This window comes from Parus major, chromosome 28, assembly GCF_001522545.3.
Source record: "Parus major isolate Abel chromosome 28, Parus_major1.1, whole genome shotgun sequence".
Classification (NCBI taxonomy): Eukaryota; Metazoa; Chordata; class Aves; order Passeriformes; family Paridae; genus Parus; species Parus major.
The window spans coordinates 481,539-498,924 of NC_031797.1; the positions used below are offsets into that span (position 1 = coordinate 481,539).

The 17,386-nt window shown below is 44.5% G+C and overlaps 1 protein-coding gene across 1 annotated transcript; it reads right to left on the reverse strand.

Annotated features, from left to right (window-relative positions):
• Positions 1-42: 42 nt before the first annotated feature.
• On the reverse strand, positions 43-17,200 carry RAB11B (RAB11B, member RAS oncogene family). The gene is made up of 5 exons (XM_015651876.2): positions 17,073-17,200; positions 11,088-11,283; positions 9,108-9,301; positions 7,478-7,558; positions 43-4,709 (listed from the first exon to the last, which is right to left on the reverse strand). Exons 1-5 carry the CDS (start codon positions 17,110-17,112, stop codon positions 4,564-4,566), a joined length of 657 nt encoding a protein of 218 aa, XP_015507362.1. The 5' UTR covers positions 17,113-17,200; the 3' UTR covers positions 43-4,563.
• Between the last annotated feature and the right edge of the window lie 186 nt (positions 17,201-17,386).

Below are 17,386 nucleotides of genomic sequence, written 5' to 3' on the forward strand. Positions count from 1 at the left end.
TTATTCTACAGTTGTGGCTGGAACAGAACTTTACACAGACAGTATGATTTGGAAATCTTTATATCCACAATACATCACAACCATGCACAAAAATCGAGTGATGTGTTTATTTACAAAGTGAATTGCACTTAACACAGGAACCAGGAATAAAAGTAAATGAAAGGAACCTCTCTTCTGGATTACATAAAAGCCCACTACTACTTATAGCCTACAAAGCCTGATAGTCAACACTACCATGCATTATCTGACCAGTGTAAAATAGGAATTGCTGTTATTTATTGAAACAGTACAGCCCTGGAGATACTCATTCCATGGAAACATTCCATAAATCACTAACAACATTTAAGAGTCTGCAAGTGAAGAGAATCTATCCTTCATCTCCCACTTACTGTGCTTTACTTGAAGGACAGTTACTCTTCACCTCCAATTGTCTTATTTTCCTTAGCTGAAACGCAGGCCCCTACCTTTAACACTGTTCTAGTTTTTCATGGAGAAAAAATCTTCCCTAAGTGACTGAGCTGCTTCATTGGAATCTTCTTTACTTCTACAGAGTCCAGAAGAACCTCTAAGCAAGTTCTTCCTTCTGCTTGGAAGTGAAATGATCACCAAGCCTCAGACTCAGCCAGAAACAGGTCCCACTTCCACCTTCTGGAGCAATGCAGCACACAAGGATCAAAGCACCAGGAGGAAAAATACCTCCTGTACATTTTTCCAACAGCTTTTATTAAGTAACTGATTCAAATAACAGCTCAGCCCAACCCTTACCACACCCAGCCAAGAGCTCTGTGCTCACACAAGAGGCCCTGGTCACCAGGGAGTCACAGAACAGCACCCAAATGGGGGCATCTCTGGGATCCATCATCTTTCTACTGCCTCTAAACCTGCTACAGGGCCAGGAAGGCACCAAACTGCCTTTCTTCTACCAAGTCTAGATGGCCTCCACAGCACACACAGAAATATTTTTAACACAGTAGCAAGCAGTCACCCATCAACTGGATTTTTACATTCATACAAGTATGGTGCTTCAAAACTTTCCTACAAACCAAACTTCCTTGTTCTGTGCAGGTTCCAGTGAAGATCCAGACTAACTTTATTTTACCAATTAGCCATTTGTGTGCTCAGGAACAAGTCACTTTTATGTACACATTTTGGCCTTCACCCTCCCCATCAGTTAGAGGAGAGGCAGCAACGACAGACTCCTGCCTAATTCTGCATTAAGGGACCTGTTCTAGACATCAGCAGGAGCCTCTAATGTTTTTACTGACACAGGTGGCAGCACTCAGGGCCTTGCAGTGTTTTCAATAGTTAAAGGGAAGTCAGCCTCAACGTCCAAGTAAAGCAAGCAGAGCACACATTCCTTCTTTTCACAGGCAGCCTTCCTGTTATCAAGAGTTCTACAAAAGCCAAATTCAGCCCTCAAATCCCTTGGGGCAGATGGAAGAGAGCTGTAACCATTTTTTTTTTCCTGACAGTAATACTGAGCAACACACAGCCAGCAAAGCTGTGGGATGAAGTAGTCTAGTTGAGGTTACATGTGGTCTGTAATTTACACATCAGGAAAGCATGCATAAGGAGTCTGGGCTACTGGAGAGCTTCTCTGAATGTCAGACAGCTCTTCAGCATTTCCAGCTTCCTCAGGATTCCTCCAAGTCTTCCCCCTCAGCAATTCCAGCACAGTAGTGGGCTGGTTTGTGGATGCAGCTTCTAAGGAGTGCACAATGCTTCATCAGGACACCAGGAACCCCAGATCAGAAGCATTTTCCCAGTCTCTGCACAGGAAGATGGCCTAACCTGGCAGAACTGGTCCTCTGTCCTTTATCTATTGTAACAAAGAGCCCTATGCTTAGTCTGGGCAGGAGCACCTCAGATCCACAGAAGGGCTTTAGCTTTGCCTGGAAAGCAGCACAGCAGCCTGGGGAAGAACCTTGTCTCATAGTGAGGGACCACAGCAGATTAAAACCCCACCCTGTTCCCAGTGCTCTCAGCAGCTACATGGGTGCACATGTGTGTACACACAATTCCCCCATCCTGGGTGCCCCAGCAAAGGGTAAGAGGCATTTCCCAGTCACATAACACATCTCAACCACAACAGAGTTGTCCAAGGTCCACCGGTGCTGAGGGGGCTTTGGACAATGGAATTGTTCAAGAGTTCTTCAATACCCATAAATTTAACAGCACTTAAGCCCTAGACACTGACCTTTCACAACAATGTTTAGAGCCTTCCACAAAGTCAAAGACTAAAGAAAATCTTTCAAGAGACAAGCAAGTGACTAAACTGCTTCTTGGCTTCTTACACCAGGCCAGACTGATTCTAGAAACTTCATGTTAAGAACAGGACTTGCAGATTAAAAGCATGTTAATACACCACCCTGAACTAATAAATCTTTTTAACAGTACAATTCCTCATGTTATCCAACTGATTTCTTTATATAAAGTTTGTTCAAAAATTAAGGAGCCCAGCTCCACTAGTGTCCATTTGTTCTCAAATGAAATATTTTCAGTATTTCAGAATTTTCCGTTCTCTCATTGTCAGTTGTCTGAACACTGACGACATGTTATGTTCTGGTCTTGGACAACCAAAAAGGAGACATCTCAGTTCTCACCTTCTCTCAACAGAATGCCAGTGAAGTAAACACCATGTGTTAAAAGTGCTTCCTGAACTGGAATACCCCTAGGACAGAGCCCTGTGATGCCTACAGAGGAATTCATGCCCTCATTCAATGGGATTAGGCTGCAAGCATGCATCCTTTAACCATGAATGTAACCCCTAAACAAAGCTGGAGAGTGAAAGTGCCAGACACCACACCCATCCTTGCTGTGAGCTGGAGGCCTCTCAGTGCACACTGTACAAAATTAAAGGCATTGGTCTGGAAATCTTATAAAAGAAAAACCATCAGAGTTAACTGCCCTTAATTTTATTACATAACCAGACAGAACAGTTGAGGCTGGAATGTCAGATTTTCCTCTTCAAGCACAATTCAATTTCATATTTGCTTTGTATCAGTAAAGAAAAATCAAACTCACTAATATGCAGCTGGGACTCATCCAGTGAGGTACAGGCTCGGAATACAGAGCAAAAACTCACTGCAAGTGGCTCCACAAGCCTTCAGGGAGCAGCAGATGGTCTCCAGCTCTTCCTTTAGCTCGTCTCACCCAGTATTTGCCATCAGAACATTCAGTGGAAACCAGAGGGGATACAAGTGTGCAAGAGCAAGTGAGTGATGAAAAGCCATCAGAGATTTGCACAAGCAAGCAAGAGACTGACTACACAAAGTTGTGGTAACATTCTTCCCATTCAGCACAACAAAGAATTAGAGTAGTTAGCCCTGCTGATGACAAATCTGTTACATCAGTGAATTACAATCATTTAAGAATTACAGTCTGCAGTTCAGTAAAATGGTAAGAAAGCAATAGGTTAGTAGTTATTGTGTGAAATCCTAATATTATGCATTTTAGTAGAGGTCAATAGTGAAAGATCATGAAGAGAAAGTTCCAGATACTATGGAAGTTTTACAAAATATATAAAGTATTGTGTTTCTCTACAACAACCAAAACCCTTACAAGTGCAGGTATATATGTGACATGAAAATATTGCCTCACTCACTCAGACAGGGGCAGGAGCGATCTAGAAAAAGCAGCATGCAAAAAAAAAAAACCAAACCAGGAACTAGAGCAGATCCTGCTTTCAGACACTGACCTACAGTACAAAAGAAGCCTACCTGTACTGGCTGCAAAAGGGTTCTGAAATGAATACGCTGGCACTTACTGTACAGTAATGTTAACTGATTAACATAAGCCATGAATAAGTTTTACGCCACTTCATAAAGCCTGCAAAAGCATTCGTGGTGGCAGAGAAAGCAATGCAGACATATTTTATTGTTCCCAAATAAAACAAGAATAGGGAAAGATTTCCCAAGCAGGAAACAGTAAACTACATAGCCAGACTAACTGTATTAGGGGTAATTACTGAATAAGTAAGGTTATTTTCAACAGCTTTCTTATGTGTGTGCAGCCACTAAATCCTCACTGTGAGACTTCATCAGAACAGAAAACAGAGCATTTGGCAGGATAGGTAGTTTAATTTCTCCCCCATGTTTACAGAAACACAAGAAAAAAGATATCTGACTATGGGAGGAAAAACCTTGTTGCCTAAATGTAGTTATTTCTTCAACTGGTAGAATCAAGTCCCATTGTTCCCCTCCCATAAAGCAACAACAACAACAACAACAAAACCAAACTAAAAAAAAAAAACCTAGTAAAACCAAAACAAGCCTATTTGATAAGAGTGTTTCATGGGATAATATCCAGCAGCAGATGTTCCAACACAAACATGTCTATCAGATCAGTGACTACATTTCAAGCCCAGAAGTCACCACATGGAAGGGGTTTCAGAGGCAGGGGGATGTTAGCCCTACAGTTAAAGCTCTAATATGAGAGGGGAGATTTGGGAATGGAATAAAGGAAGGAGGAGGGAGTCACTGAATCACAGGAGATAGGAAGTGCACACAAGTTTCTAAATGAAGCACAGACAAAGTGGAGGGCACAAGAGTCATCTAGAGAAGGTCACAGGTTCTGACAGCACTGGAGTTTGTTGGATTTCTGTCCATCGGTGGTTGGTGGGACGCTGATGTCAACAACGTTGTTGCCAGGAGACTCATCGTGCGCAGACCTGTCGGCAATCTGCTTCTGCGACACGATGCGGTAGATTTCTGCAAGGAGAGCACACAGGTCAGAGCCTCAGGTGCACGGTGTCCCACAGGCACAGCACTGAGCAAACTGCCCAGGAACACACCAGAACCCAAGAAGGAGAAGATTTAACTTGAGGGCTCTGAAAGGGAATCTAGGCTAACCAAATGTGGCATGTAACACCTGGCTGGCATTCCAGTTCTGGAATGAATACACCAGCTCTGTCTGGAAAAGTCATTAAGACAAGAGTCCTCACTGTCTTCTGCAACAGCACTACCTATCCAGATCTTTTTCAATGACTTCATGAAAATGGGGACTATTAAAACGTTTTTTTAATGGGAAAGGAGCAGGAATGCTCATCTCTAAACAGGGAATCATTGTCTTTGTGATTAAAAAAAAGCATACTCTAAAAACACCAATCACCAGGATGCTGGGAAACCTTTGCAGCAGCAACAAGTTATGTGATGCCCACCTCTGCTCTTGGATACCTGCCTGGCAACCAAGTAACAGCAATGCTCCTCTCTGCAACACATCAGTTTTCCTAACTATGACAGGAAAAAGCTGCATGGGTCCATAAAGGCCCATACTTCTCCAAATGCATTTATTTGACTCAAACTAACTTATGCTTGAAAGCACACAGATCCACAAAACTGTAACCACTGAAGAGAGACTGCCAGCTTAAAAGCTATCAGAAGCAAACTGTTTCAACTGCATATTTAGCAGATATCTTTTAAGTGGAAAGGTTTTGAAGTCACTTATTTCACTGACTATAAACCCTTGTTCCAACTTCCCTCCATTGTGAAACAGGAAAAGGGCAAGTACTTCCCTGGAAGTCTGTGGTAAACATTATGGTCACATTCATACAGCCACAAGCCCAAAACATCAACACCCAAAGCCTTTAGTAAGGATTAAAAATCACAGACTGTGAGGACTGTGCAGGGCTTGTTTATGGGGGTTTTTTGTAAGGATTGTTTTTGTTTGTTTTTTTTTTAAAGAATCTGCACATATTTATGTTGTTTAAAATGGAAACCTTCTGGTTTGGCCTCAAGGCCAATCTTGTTGCCACTGGCTACGTACAGATCTTTGCTGAAAGAGAGGAGGAGGGCTGCTCAGAGGCTGTCAGATCCTCTTTCTCTCCTGCACAGTACTGTATTTGAATTTGAGCTGTTCAGTTGCTGCCAAGCCCCTTTTGCTTTGGGGTAGCATCTCTTTGGGGTGTTTTGTGGGTATGTTTTTCTTACAGTCTTCAGTGATTCCTCACACAAATGGCCAGTAGGGAAACTCCTGTCCTGCTGTTCCCACTCTCTTCCCTTTGCCAAGTCCATTGTGGTGGTTCCCAACTCACTACTCTACACAGCACATTTTCCTAGGTTCCTTCTCCTCTCTTAGAGGGATGATTCTCCCCCAGGTGTAATCACTTTAGGAACAGCCTTTCAAGGACTTCTCAGTCTTATTATCCGTGTGCCTATGCTGTCTCCAAACAGGACAATCTCAACACTTCTGGGAGCCCAGGATGCTGTGAGAGAGAGGGGTTTGAGTTCAGTTTGCCCAGGCCTGACCTCAGCTTGAGTTGTTACAGCATTGTGGCTCTCCTAGAGTAGCCTCAGGCCAGCATCTCTAACCAGGGTCAGTCTCAGGACAATGCTGCAAGGGAAGACAAGACTGATGGTGACTGTTGAACTACACTCAAAGCACTAAAATAAAAAATACTGTCTCAAAGTGCCAAGGAACTTGCCTCAGATCCAGCCAAGTGTCCCAGATCAGCCATGAATCTGCTACACAGTGTGAGACCGGCCCAGGTCCAGCTCTGGGCAGTTGGCTCTGCCTCACACTCCAGTTGCTTCACTAGTGGCTCTAATAACACAGATCTGCTGGGCAGAAAATACAACCCATTCCTCGTCTGTCAGGCTTTTTACCTATAGAGGCAGCCTGATTGCCTTTTTTTTCCTTTCTGCCTCTTCTTGGGCACCTTGGAGTCAGAGCTGGGGTTGTTCAGTCTGGAGATGAAAAGGCTCTGGCGAGACCTTAATGCAGACTTCCAACATTTACAGTCCCCCAAGAGAGCTGGAGAGGGACTTCGGGCAAGGGCCTGGAGCGCCAGGACAAGGGGGAATGGCTTCCCACTGCCAGAGAGCAGGGTTAGATGGGATAGTGGTAAGAAATTCTTGACTGTGAGGGTGGGCAGGCCCTGGCACAGGTTGCCCAGACAGCTGTGGCAGCCCCTGGATCCCTGGAAGTGTCCAAGGCCAGGTTGGATGGGGCTTGGAGCAGCCTAGGACAGTGGGAGGTATCCCTGCCCATGGCTCACTGTCAACCTATTACCCACCAGAATCCCCAGGTCCTTCTCTACATAAGATGCTGCTGGTGCAATCACCTGTAACCCTATAACCCTTGCTATCAGCTGACAACAAGAGTTCAATAGTCTGAAAATGGTACCAGTCTGCTTTGGTGCAAGAGAAGGTACTGGAACATTTAACTTCCAGCATAGCTGGGGCTTCACTAACAAGATTTTGTGCACACACAGAAGTAAAATTACCAGTTCCTTTAAAACAGTGCTATTCCAATAGCTTGAACTTATGGAACATCAGGAGATAGAAACCTCCAGGAGACCAAAACCCTCTCCTGGGACAGAAAGGAGTGGGAGGCAGAATACACAGGTGAGATTAGAAAGCTTGCAAACTAACCATCACTCCCAACACACATTTCCAAAACATTCCAGAAAATTACAAAATGTGCCCATGAAGAAGATCCACCACCTCAGCAGCTCCTCTGAATCCATAACAAACCATACCTGTAAGGATGTTCTTGAAGGCTTCTTCTACATTTGTTGAATCCAGAGCAGAGGTTTCAATAAAAGATAAGTTATTTTTTTCTGTAATAAATAAGAAGTGGTTCAGTTAAAAACTTTAATAATACTTTATTTCACATTTAATTGGCAGTTTTTATCTTTTATTTTAGGCCAAACCAGCCAGGCTACAGTAATTTTTTTTCTTTTCCCTGTTGCTCAAGGAATACCTTGGTGGTGCAGGTCAGCAACATCTCCTTTTCCCAAAGTGAAAGAACATTTTCTCCACTGCAGCCCTTGCTCAATCAAGCAACACAAAATATCATTCTCTTTTTGCTACAGATCACACCCAGAGGTACCTTGAGCAAGAGGTACTTTGAGCAAAAGCACATCAGCTGCTACACAGACACAATTCTCCTCTGCAATCCCAAAAAGATCAATAGATCCATACTTCCCTAATCAAACTCCACTCCCAAATAACAATGACCCTCTGGAACACAGTCTGTTTTCTTCTTGCCTCTTACAGTGCCAAAGAATTGTTTTTTAATTAAAAAAGAAAGTGATTAACACTCAAATATCATACCTGTAGCAGTATGGTACCAGGAACAGGCAAATTTCAGTCATGGAGCTTAAACAGCCAACAATTAGACCACCACTAACAATTTAAAACAGCCTTAGGAGGAAGTCAGGGTCAAAGAGTAAGAAGCTGAACCAAGTGACCAAAGTAATAAGACTATCTGGGGCACCCACCAACTTGTTTTGCTTATGTTAGATAAATGTCACTTCCCCTCCATCTGAAAATTTAAAGCGGCTTTATTACATATACTTCAGGGTACTTGCTTACCAGCAAACTTCAGAAAGTGTGTATAAGCAAGCCTTGATAGTATTTCTAGAGGTATTTTAGAGGTTGTACATTTACACTTCACCTCCAAGCTTGACAGCCACACAAAAGCCAAATATCCCCAGGCCTTTGAGGGCAAAAGAACATCTGACCAGTGCTCCACCAGGTAAGGAGGAGAGAAGGAATGCAGTGGCAGGATCTTACATAACCCCCTTGACTTCTCCCAACAAATGATAATTTTCAAGTCTGATGATCGCTGCCTTTAAGTGAGACTAGATGACACTACTTATATGTGTCAGAGCTCTAGAGCATCAACCACCCCATCTAAGAGAAGGTTCAGCATTCATTTGTAGCTGTCCACATTGATACGTACTCAGCAGAAGCAGGTCACTAGGAAGGAAGGACATTTTGTATTGTGATGTTTTATATTTTTTTATTGTGATATTTTCTCTTCTAAATGTTGCTTACTGTTTCTAGCGTTGTTAGAGGAAGTGTTTAATCTTCAGCTATCAGGCAGCTCAAGGACACTGTTTCAAAAACATGTACTACCACTAGATTTAAAAAACAACAGAAAACCACAAACTAAAAATGACAAAAATTCCCCAAAAAACCCAAATCAACGACACATGCTAGTTAATAAGTCAAGATATTTTAATAAAAAAACAAAAACAAACAAAAAACCCCACAAAACATCTTAAATGTCTTTTTTAGGGTTCAAACTAAAACTTGAGGTGAGAGTTCAGCTCTGGACAAAACAGTGTGATCACAGCAGGCCCCCAAAGCCCCAGTACAAACCTGCGAAGGCCCTGGCCTCGTCAGTGGGCACGGCCCGGAGGTGGCGCAAGTCGCTCTTGTTGCCCACCAGCATGATCACGATGTTGTTGTCGGCGTGGTCTCGCAGCTCCTTCAGCCAGCGCTCCACATTTTCATAGGTGAGGTGTTTGGCAATGTCATAGACGAGCAGAGCCCCAACAGCACCACGGTAATATCTGAAACCACGAGGCACAGCCCTTCAGCGAGAGTGAGTACCAGCCACACCAGCAAACAGGCCACCTAGCTCTGCTATAATGCTTTCCACTTTGGAAAAAGTTGTGCTGATGCAGATAGTGTTGTTGGAGTGGTTCTGAAGCCTGAAACCAAGTTCCAAATGTAGGGTTTTTTTCTAATGGCATTTCTAAAAAAATCCAGTGTGTATACCAAAATGCTAGAGAGGCTGCAGAAACCAGGACTAAAAATGTCCGGTCTGCTCCAACCGTGTGCAAGAAAATTCAGCATTGAAGAACTGGTACAGCTGGAAGGTTTTTGTGAAGTTGCAACCTAACTTTCTGCAAGGAAAATAGCCCTTAATAAATTGTCAATATTTGTTCCTGATCCTTCAAATATCTGCTGTCCCTCCTACAAATTAAAGAGGGGACTCTGGGCTATATTGTCACTATCCACAAACCTCTAATCCAGGAAGAGTTTGCCCCCTCCGCACACGTTTGGGCCCATTTCAACACAAGCCAATCTGTATCAACAATCCTGTAACATCCATATCTCTCTTTCACACAATCCTACCATTTCTTCTCAGTTCTGTCAGCACCCATCTGACATGTTGAACTGAGTCAGGGCACCAAGTCAGCAGACAACATTCCCTTTTCCCTGATGTTTGGCATTCTGCTGGCCAAGCAGGCTGAACTGGCTGAGTGATGTGTCAAGCAGCAGTCAGTGCCAGTTCCCAGCAGTAAAACCTGTTGCTGTTGACCCAGACTAGACTAGCAGTTTTTACAGCAAGAACAAGGGCCACAAAAAAAAAAATCTGGAAGTCACACAAACAAAAAAGTTCCAGAAAAGATGCAATTTGAAATTGTCACTTACATCTGTTTCTGCATCCCTTTCCCTTAAGATTACTTCCTTAGGTCTCCAGGCTCTCCTGGTTTTCTACCATCTTAACAAAATTCCCCTTACCTTGAGTTTAATGCCTCCAATCTGTGCATGATTCAGAAACATGTTTTTACCTTTAAAAACCGATACAAATCTGTAATGTAACAAAAAATCACCTCACTGATCAGAAAACATTCTGGAGAATGAGGCCTGACCAAAGGGTTTGCTTTTTGACCTCTGCCAGATACTTTTGCCAGCATAGAAACAGGTACACTTCAAACCACTCTGTGGATTAACAAGGTGCCACAGGTGAAAAAGCTTCTCACCTCCAGGGACACTGTTGCACAGCCTATCATAGTTGCCTTCCTACTTTCTAGCTATTCAATGTGTGCACTCATGGACCTGATATTCAGGGCTGTGACTAATTCAAAGTCACTGAGATTTCAAGGGACTTTGTGACTGCAGGTTTTCCTAAAAGTACCCTCAATCTCAAGACTGAGGGGGCAACTGAGACCAGAAGCCATGGGTGTTACAGTAAGCTACCACATTTAAACCAAAACTTCATACCAACACTATTCAGATTCCATCTGAAATGACACTCCACATAATGAACACAGCATATTCAGTGCAGACAAAAAAAACAAATCCCAAAACTCAAACAGAATTTCCCACAGTTTTGATTTAAGCTGTCAGTTGTTTCTATAACAGTACCATTAGAATCTAAAACTTATTTTCATTATATTAATCAAGGGAACACAAAAGTATTTGCTATCTTACAATTTGGATCTACATTGAAGTCTGTCACAATGACTTTGTGATGTGTGCCATTTGTGCCATTGTTTCATTCTCTACCCATATATGTATCTGCAGCATCTCTGTTAGAATTCTGTTGAGCAAAGACACAGTACTCACGCTGAGGTAATGGCACGGTATCGCTCCTGGCCTGCAGTATCCCAGATCTGGGCTTTTATCGTCTTCCCATCCACCTGGATGCTCCTGGTGGCAAATTCCACCCCAATGGTGCTCTTACTTTCCAGATTGAACTCATTGCGTGTGAAACGTGACAGAAGATTACTTTTCCCAACTCCAGAGTCTCCAATCAACACAACTGAAAGGACAGAGATTATTTTCACAATTAATTTCTTCTACCAGTACTGACCCCCATGCTGCAGTGCGGCCTGGCAGGCAGCATCCACCAGAGACACAGTCAGATAACACAGAAGAGACAACATAGACAACACCACAGTCTTTACTACACACAGCTTGCTTCTCCAACCCCAGAAGAGCCCCAAGCTGTTTTGGGATGAGTAGCTGCCTGGTCCTCAGAGGTGAAAATGAGAAATTGCTACAGCAACTGTGGCAGTCAAACAGTGCTTTGGAGGCCCCAACCACTGCAGCAGGCAGAGGTAAGAGATGCCCCTCACACACTTGACCTTTGGCACAGGAAGGCTGCAACCCACATTTTAAGAAGCACTACAGGCAAGAACATGGCAACAGGCCTCCTGTCTACAAAAGTCTTTGTACAGTGTAAGTGTACTCTATCTTTATTAAAAAAACCAAAAACATGGTAAGTAAACAATTACTTGCAGTTGCTGTTGGAGTCATGTAGGGTGCTTTATTTCAATAACTTAATTAATAAGTATGTTCACAGAAAGAGGAAAACAGGAGACATTTGACACTAGAAAAGATACAAAGCAAAGCAGAACTTCTTTCAGCAAAACAAGTTGTAGTAGACTGCATGAGAAGTAAGAGATGAGCTAGAAACCTCTGCCGCCACACGTGGTGTTGCCATGATAACAGAAAAATGCAAGTGCAGAGAGATCTTCAGCACACAAAGTCCAGCTTTCCTGAAAGGAATTGTGAAAACAAAGGTACATCTTGTGGCAGGAGGCTCCCTCTGCTTTTTGGCTTATCAATGAGAGCAAGAAACAACTGAGAGAAACAGTGCTGAAACAGCTGAGCCATGCTCCCTTCCTCTCACAAACACTGTGTTTCACATACTCTCTGGAATTCAAGTGTCCTGGCTCAAGCAAAAGGAAGAAAGGCAGCCAGCCTCTGCAAGCTTCTTTAACTTTAGGAATATTTCCTACTCCACTTCTAGAATTGCTGATATTCCTCATTCATATCGTCTGTTTTTCCTAAAGAAAAGCAGACATGGGGATAAAACCATTCCCAATTTCCCCCAGCAACTACAGAAGAATCTTCTCATTGCACACTTCCAGCATGAGCTCACCAATGTTCTCCCAGGGCCAAGGATCACATTTGTCTTTTAGTGCTTCTACAGCTTTTCTCTGCTCAGGTCATTGTTTGAGGGTGCAGCTCTGGCAGTACCCTGCTCCAGCCCAGTGCCACCCCACCCCTGGAGCACATTCCCATGCTGCTGCTGTACCCTGGCTTTCTGCTGTGACAGCTCCCAAGCTGCACAGGGGCATTGTTGAAATGCCCTGGAGAGCCCTGCCAGCATCTCATCTGCCTGACAGCACAGACAGACAATTGTGCTAGCACAGCTGAACAGGCAAAACAAAACAGAGGCAGGAACAGGCAGCCAGCACGCTGTGGCAGGGCACCACAACTCCCTACCTGGGAGAACTTAAAGTAGCTCCTCACAGTGCTCTGCCTTCCCTGCCAAACGGCCTAAATCATTTTTTAGGGTATGACAACAGATAGACAAAAAAAGATTTTATCACCAGTTCTAACTCTAGGATTTTGTTAGCTTTATTTTCCAGACAAACAGTTTTTAATCACTAATTCCATGGGACTTTCCAAGAGCAGGCGGAGGCCGCCCATCTTGCACAGGGATCTGCTGACTGGAATAGGCTCTATCCTACAGCAAAGCCCTGACCATAACTACAAGTAAGAATATCTACCACACAAGCTAGACCAGATTGGAAGACCCCTAAGGCTTCCAACTGTTTCCAAGGGGAGTTATCTTCCCATGACTTTGCAGCTGGAGAAGGCACAGCCTTTCCGGGTTCCAGCCATCTCCCAGGCTCTGACATTTTAAAAGTATCAATTTGGAGCATAAACCATGCAAACAGTTCTCAGATCATTAACTCCATCTGACACTGGAAGAAAATTCCAGCAGTCCTGCGCTTCTTTGGCTGGTTATTCCCTTCACTGTGCTGCCCCACATTCCACCAGAGGTTCTAGGAGAGCATTTTTCAGAAGTTAAAGGAAGGCAACTAGATCCCAACTCAATAAAGAGCATTCTTAAAATTTCCAAGTGCCTCTTATTAACACTCAATCTTAAGCACTAAAAGAGCATTTCCACTTACAGCAGAAAGATGCCAAGACTGGGGGCCCCACCTGCAGACAGAAACAACAAACTTATTTTCTATGGGAGCTGAGTAAGAAGGTACCTTCAACTTTCTGGACTAAGTGATTAGAACTTGGGAAAGCTTCTAAATTTGGTAACAGGCCACCACACAATATTTATTGCCTGTTCAAATTCAGCAGTCATGACAGAGTAGGAAAAAAACTTCTCAATGACAGCTTAGGAGTCTGAATACTCCTGAAACACATCTCACCAGAACAGAGGAACTCACTCTACAAATGGCCCTAAGGGCCACAGTGGTAATGAAAAGATGCACTGGTGACGCTAAAGGACACAAAATAATTCACACAACCACTCTCAGAACAAAAACCTGTCACTTTATTCTCTGACTCCAGTATTTATAGATTCTCGACAATGACCAGGGATTGGATAATTAAGCCACCATCTTCCCAAGCACACTGGTCATGCAAAACGTCAATCAAAAGACATTTCTTAGAAGGAATGTGATAACTTATGTTTACAGGACTTTCATAGGAAAGTAACTAAAACTATGAAAACATTATCAGAAGGCTTAATTTTCAGGGTGACACACTAATTTCATATTGGAAGTGACATGAACCAAAAACCAGCACCAGCCATCTTCAGATGGCTCTAAGCACACAGACAAGCCTCATGTACTTCCCTGTTTATATCCTGAATCCTGTCCCTTCAGTATTTCCTGATTTTTCTCCCTGCTCCAGCACCCCCCTGCCACTGTGTGGGTTATCCACCATCACCACATTACCCATCCATCCACTCAGTCACCATCCTTACTCTGCTTCCTGTGTCTACAACATCCAGAGCTACAGCACAATCCCACCCTCAGCATCTGCCCTGAATATTGAGACCCTTGTACAAAACAAGCCAAAGTCAGAATTAAAATTCCAGTGCCATACATCATTGGTAAGAAAGGGAAAATAAATAGATCAAGTTTATGACAGAATTGTGAATACACTCATTTATTAGTCTGGGAAAAAGAATATATACTTTTGAGCAATTAAGAAGATTAAGACTCCCTCTAGTAGAGACCATCTAACCAGAGTTTGTGATAAACCTGAAGTACATAAGGTTGCCAGATATGGGTGACTAATAGGATACACATTTGTTTTTAATAATCACAGCCTTTGCTAAGCAGAGACTAATCAGGGCAGTCTAAATTCCCACAAAAGTAAAAGAAAGCTCTTTTTCCCTATGGCTGATTTTTCCTGCCTTTTTCATGAGCCAGCACACACTGCACAACCTCAGATTTATTTTTTAAAACAAACACTGATAATAGCTGATCTTCTCAGAGCAAAATTAATGTGCAGATCACATTTAATAGGTACAAGGCTTCCACCATTTTAAACGAGTCTTCAAAGGTCATTAATTCAATTCCAAATCAACACATTCAAAACTCGTCCTGAAAAGTCCCTGATTTTTCACCATCCCTGCTACAAAACTAGGACTGTAATAATTTTAAGAACTGGGAATAGAAGCCAGAGCTGCTGACTTCACTTGGGTCACATCACTGAACACAGCCACAAGCTCTTCACTGCCTCACTACCCCACGCAGCCCCGTGCACACAGTTTGCCTCTTTCCCCCAAAGGCTGGCTCAAGCACTTTGGTAACAAGTCATATTTTGTTGTGATCAATAAAATAAGCTGTTTTGTTGGGATGCACACAGAAAAGAAAGGGAAATTGGGAACAAAGAACCACTAGTTCAGCAGAGCAGCTTTGACTATAATCACTCACATTCCCAGAGTGCTCCCAAACCTTAAGTTAGTCATTGCCTGCCACACGCTGTCCTTTGGAAATAGGTGGCAGGGGAAACAGTCAAGCCTTAAATTTAATAAAAATAAACTTTCCCAGACTAAGATCCTCCTACATCATTATTTCTACTTCTGACTACAACACACACTGACAGAACAGAGTTCAAATGTCATCTGTGTAGCTAAGAAGGGGCTAAACCACAAACCAACCAAAGTCCAGGACATCATTACAACAATTGTCCCTGATGCTTAATTCCACTACTGGAGGAGGTAGAAAGAAAAGGAAGGGGACTTGGTCTCACAGCAGAGCCCTCATCCCACTTGGTCCCCTTTATATTATTTTTTTCTAGTCCCAAAAAGCTTCAGAGGAAGGAAAAGATAAATAATCAAACCCATAAAGAAACCCTTTTCTAACTACTTTTTTATTTTTAAAATTCCACACAATGGCCCCTCCCAAAAGATGCTCAGAAAAGGACAATTCTCTCACCCATTTTTTATTAAGGGCTACAAATGTGCCAGCATCACCACAGCACAGATCCAGACCAAACAGCTTCAGGTTGAGTCTCATTCCAGATAACATTAACAATGCATTTCAAAGCAAGTATTTTAAAAAGATGAATGCAGTTCTCCCTAGCTAGTTGACTATTCAGAGAAAGGAAAAAATAAGTACAACTTTTAGGCTTTCAAGTTCCTGGATATTAAACCACCTGGGAAGCACGCTTCAAGAGGAAACTACTTTAGACTCAGTTTAGTATATTTTTACAGGCTGGTCTTCTGCTTTATAGGCAGAGAAGAAATAAGGGCTTTTTTTCCCCATTGTCTTCAAGATTCAACCCACTGTAAAGCAAATAATGCAATTAGGCAAATACATCTATAAAACATTTCCCACAGGTGATTAACTCTTCTTTCCTTTGGTCCACAAGCTCGGAATCACTGCTGCCCTTGTGAGTATCTAGGTACAAAGACATCAAATGCCTGGGAAATTGTCACAGCAGCAAGTGACCCCCAGAGCCCTCATAGACCACCAACGGCACTCTAAGCACTGCCCTTCCCAAGAGTGAGTTCTTGGGATGAAAATAAGGTTTCAGCCACTCTACCAACAGTAGATCCGGGGCAAAACAGGCTGGGAAACCAAAGATGAAGGTACTACACCCACCTGCACTGCTCCTCGGACCTCACAGGCAGAGCTGTGGGGTGCTCCGGGAAATTGGCCAGCTTGAGCCTCTGGACAGGCAGGTGCCCGGCCTGAGGAGACATCCCACGGGACAGAAACCCCGGGGACATGCCAGCGATGCCCCCGAAGCCAGCGCAGGAGGAGCAGCACTGAGCCCTCACCAGAGACTTGGACAACCCGACATGTCAGAGGAAGACACAGGGGCAGGCGTGGCAAAAAACCCATCCGCACAAACAAATTAACACCCTTACGGTCCCAGGCTCCCGGTACCGGCGCTCAGTGGGGACCTCCGAAGGAGCCTCCACCGAAACTTCTGGTTTTGCAACTCCGGCTGCTGTCCGGGCGATCTCCGGACAACCACCGGCAGCGTCGGGCACAGCCCCGGCCCGCCCGCCCCCTGCCGCGGCTCCGGTCTCCCCCGGGGACCGCAGCCACCCAGCTGCCGGCACGCGGCCCACGCGGACCTGGACGGGGCGGGACGGGGAGGCCCTTTTGGCTCTCCCGCCTCTCCTCCAGGGTTCCCCCGGCGGCAGACCAGGCCGGGGGCCCACAAGGCCACCCAGCGCACCAAGGCCGCAGCGGACGCCCCAGGCCCGCGCGGCCCGCTGGTCCCGGCCGATCCCAGCGCTGTGCGGCGGCCGTGGTCCTGCTGAGTACATACCTTTGAACAGATAGTCGTACTCGTCGTCGCGAGTGCCCATGGCGATGGCGGCGCCGACCCTCTGCCTGCCCGGCACCGACCGCGGCCCAGCCGGGGAGGGGCGCTCCCGCACAAACCAATCAGCGCCCGCCAGAGCCCGCAGGAGGCGGGTGGTGCTCCAGACCTATCAACAACAGCCAGTAAACGACGGGAGCTGCCCTGACTGGCGGGGAATGCTGCCCAATCGAAGGGAGGGAGCTGGGGAGGGGCGGTGCTTGGGTGCCCGAGCTGGGAACCTGATAGACGGGGCCGGGCCGGGCCGGGGGCAGGGCCGG

Excerpts from the sequence above, each read along its gene's own strand:
- RAB11B (XM_015651876.2), bottom strand. The coding sequence starts at position 17,112 with ATGGGCACTCGCGACGACGAGTACGACTATCTGTTCAAAG. Across the intron at positions 7,559-9,107 it reads CGAGGCCAGGGCCTTCGCAG|AAAAAAATAACTTATCTTTT; the intron begins GTTTGTACTGGG and ends TATTTATTACAG. Across the intron at positions 4,710-7,477 it reads CTTCAAGAACATCCTTACAG|AAATCTACCGCATCGTGTCG; the intron begins GTATGGTTTGTT and ends CTCTCCTTGCAG.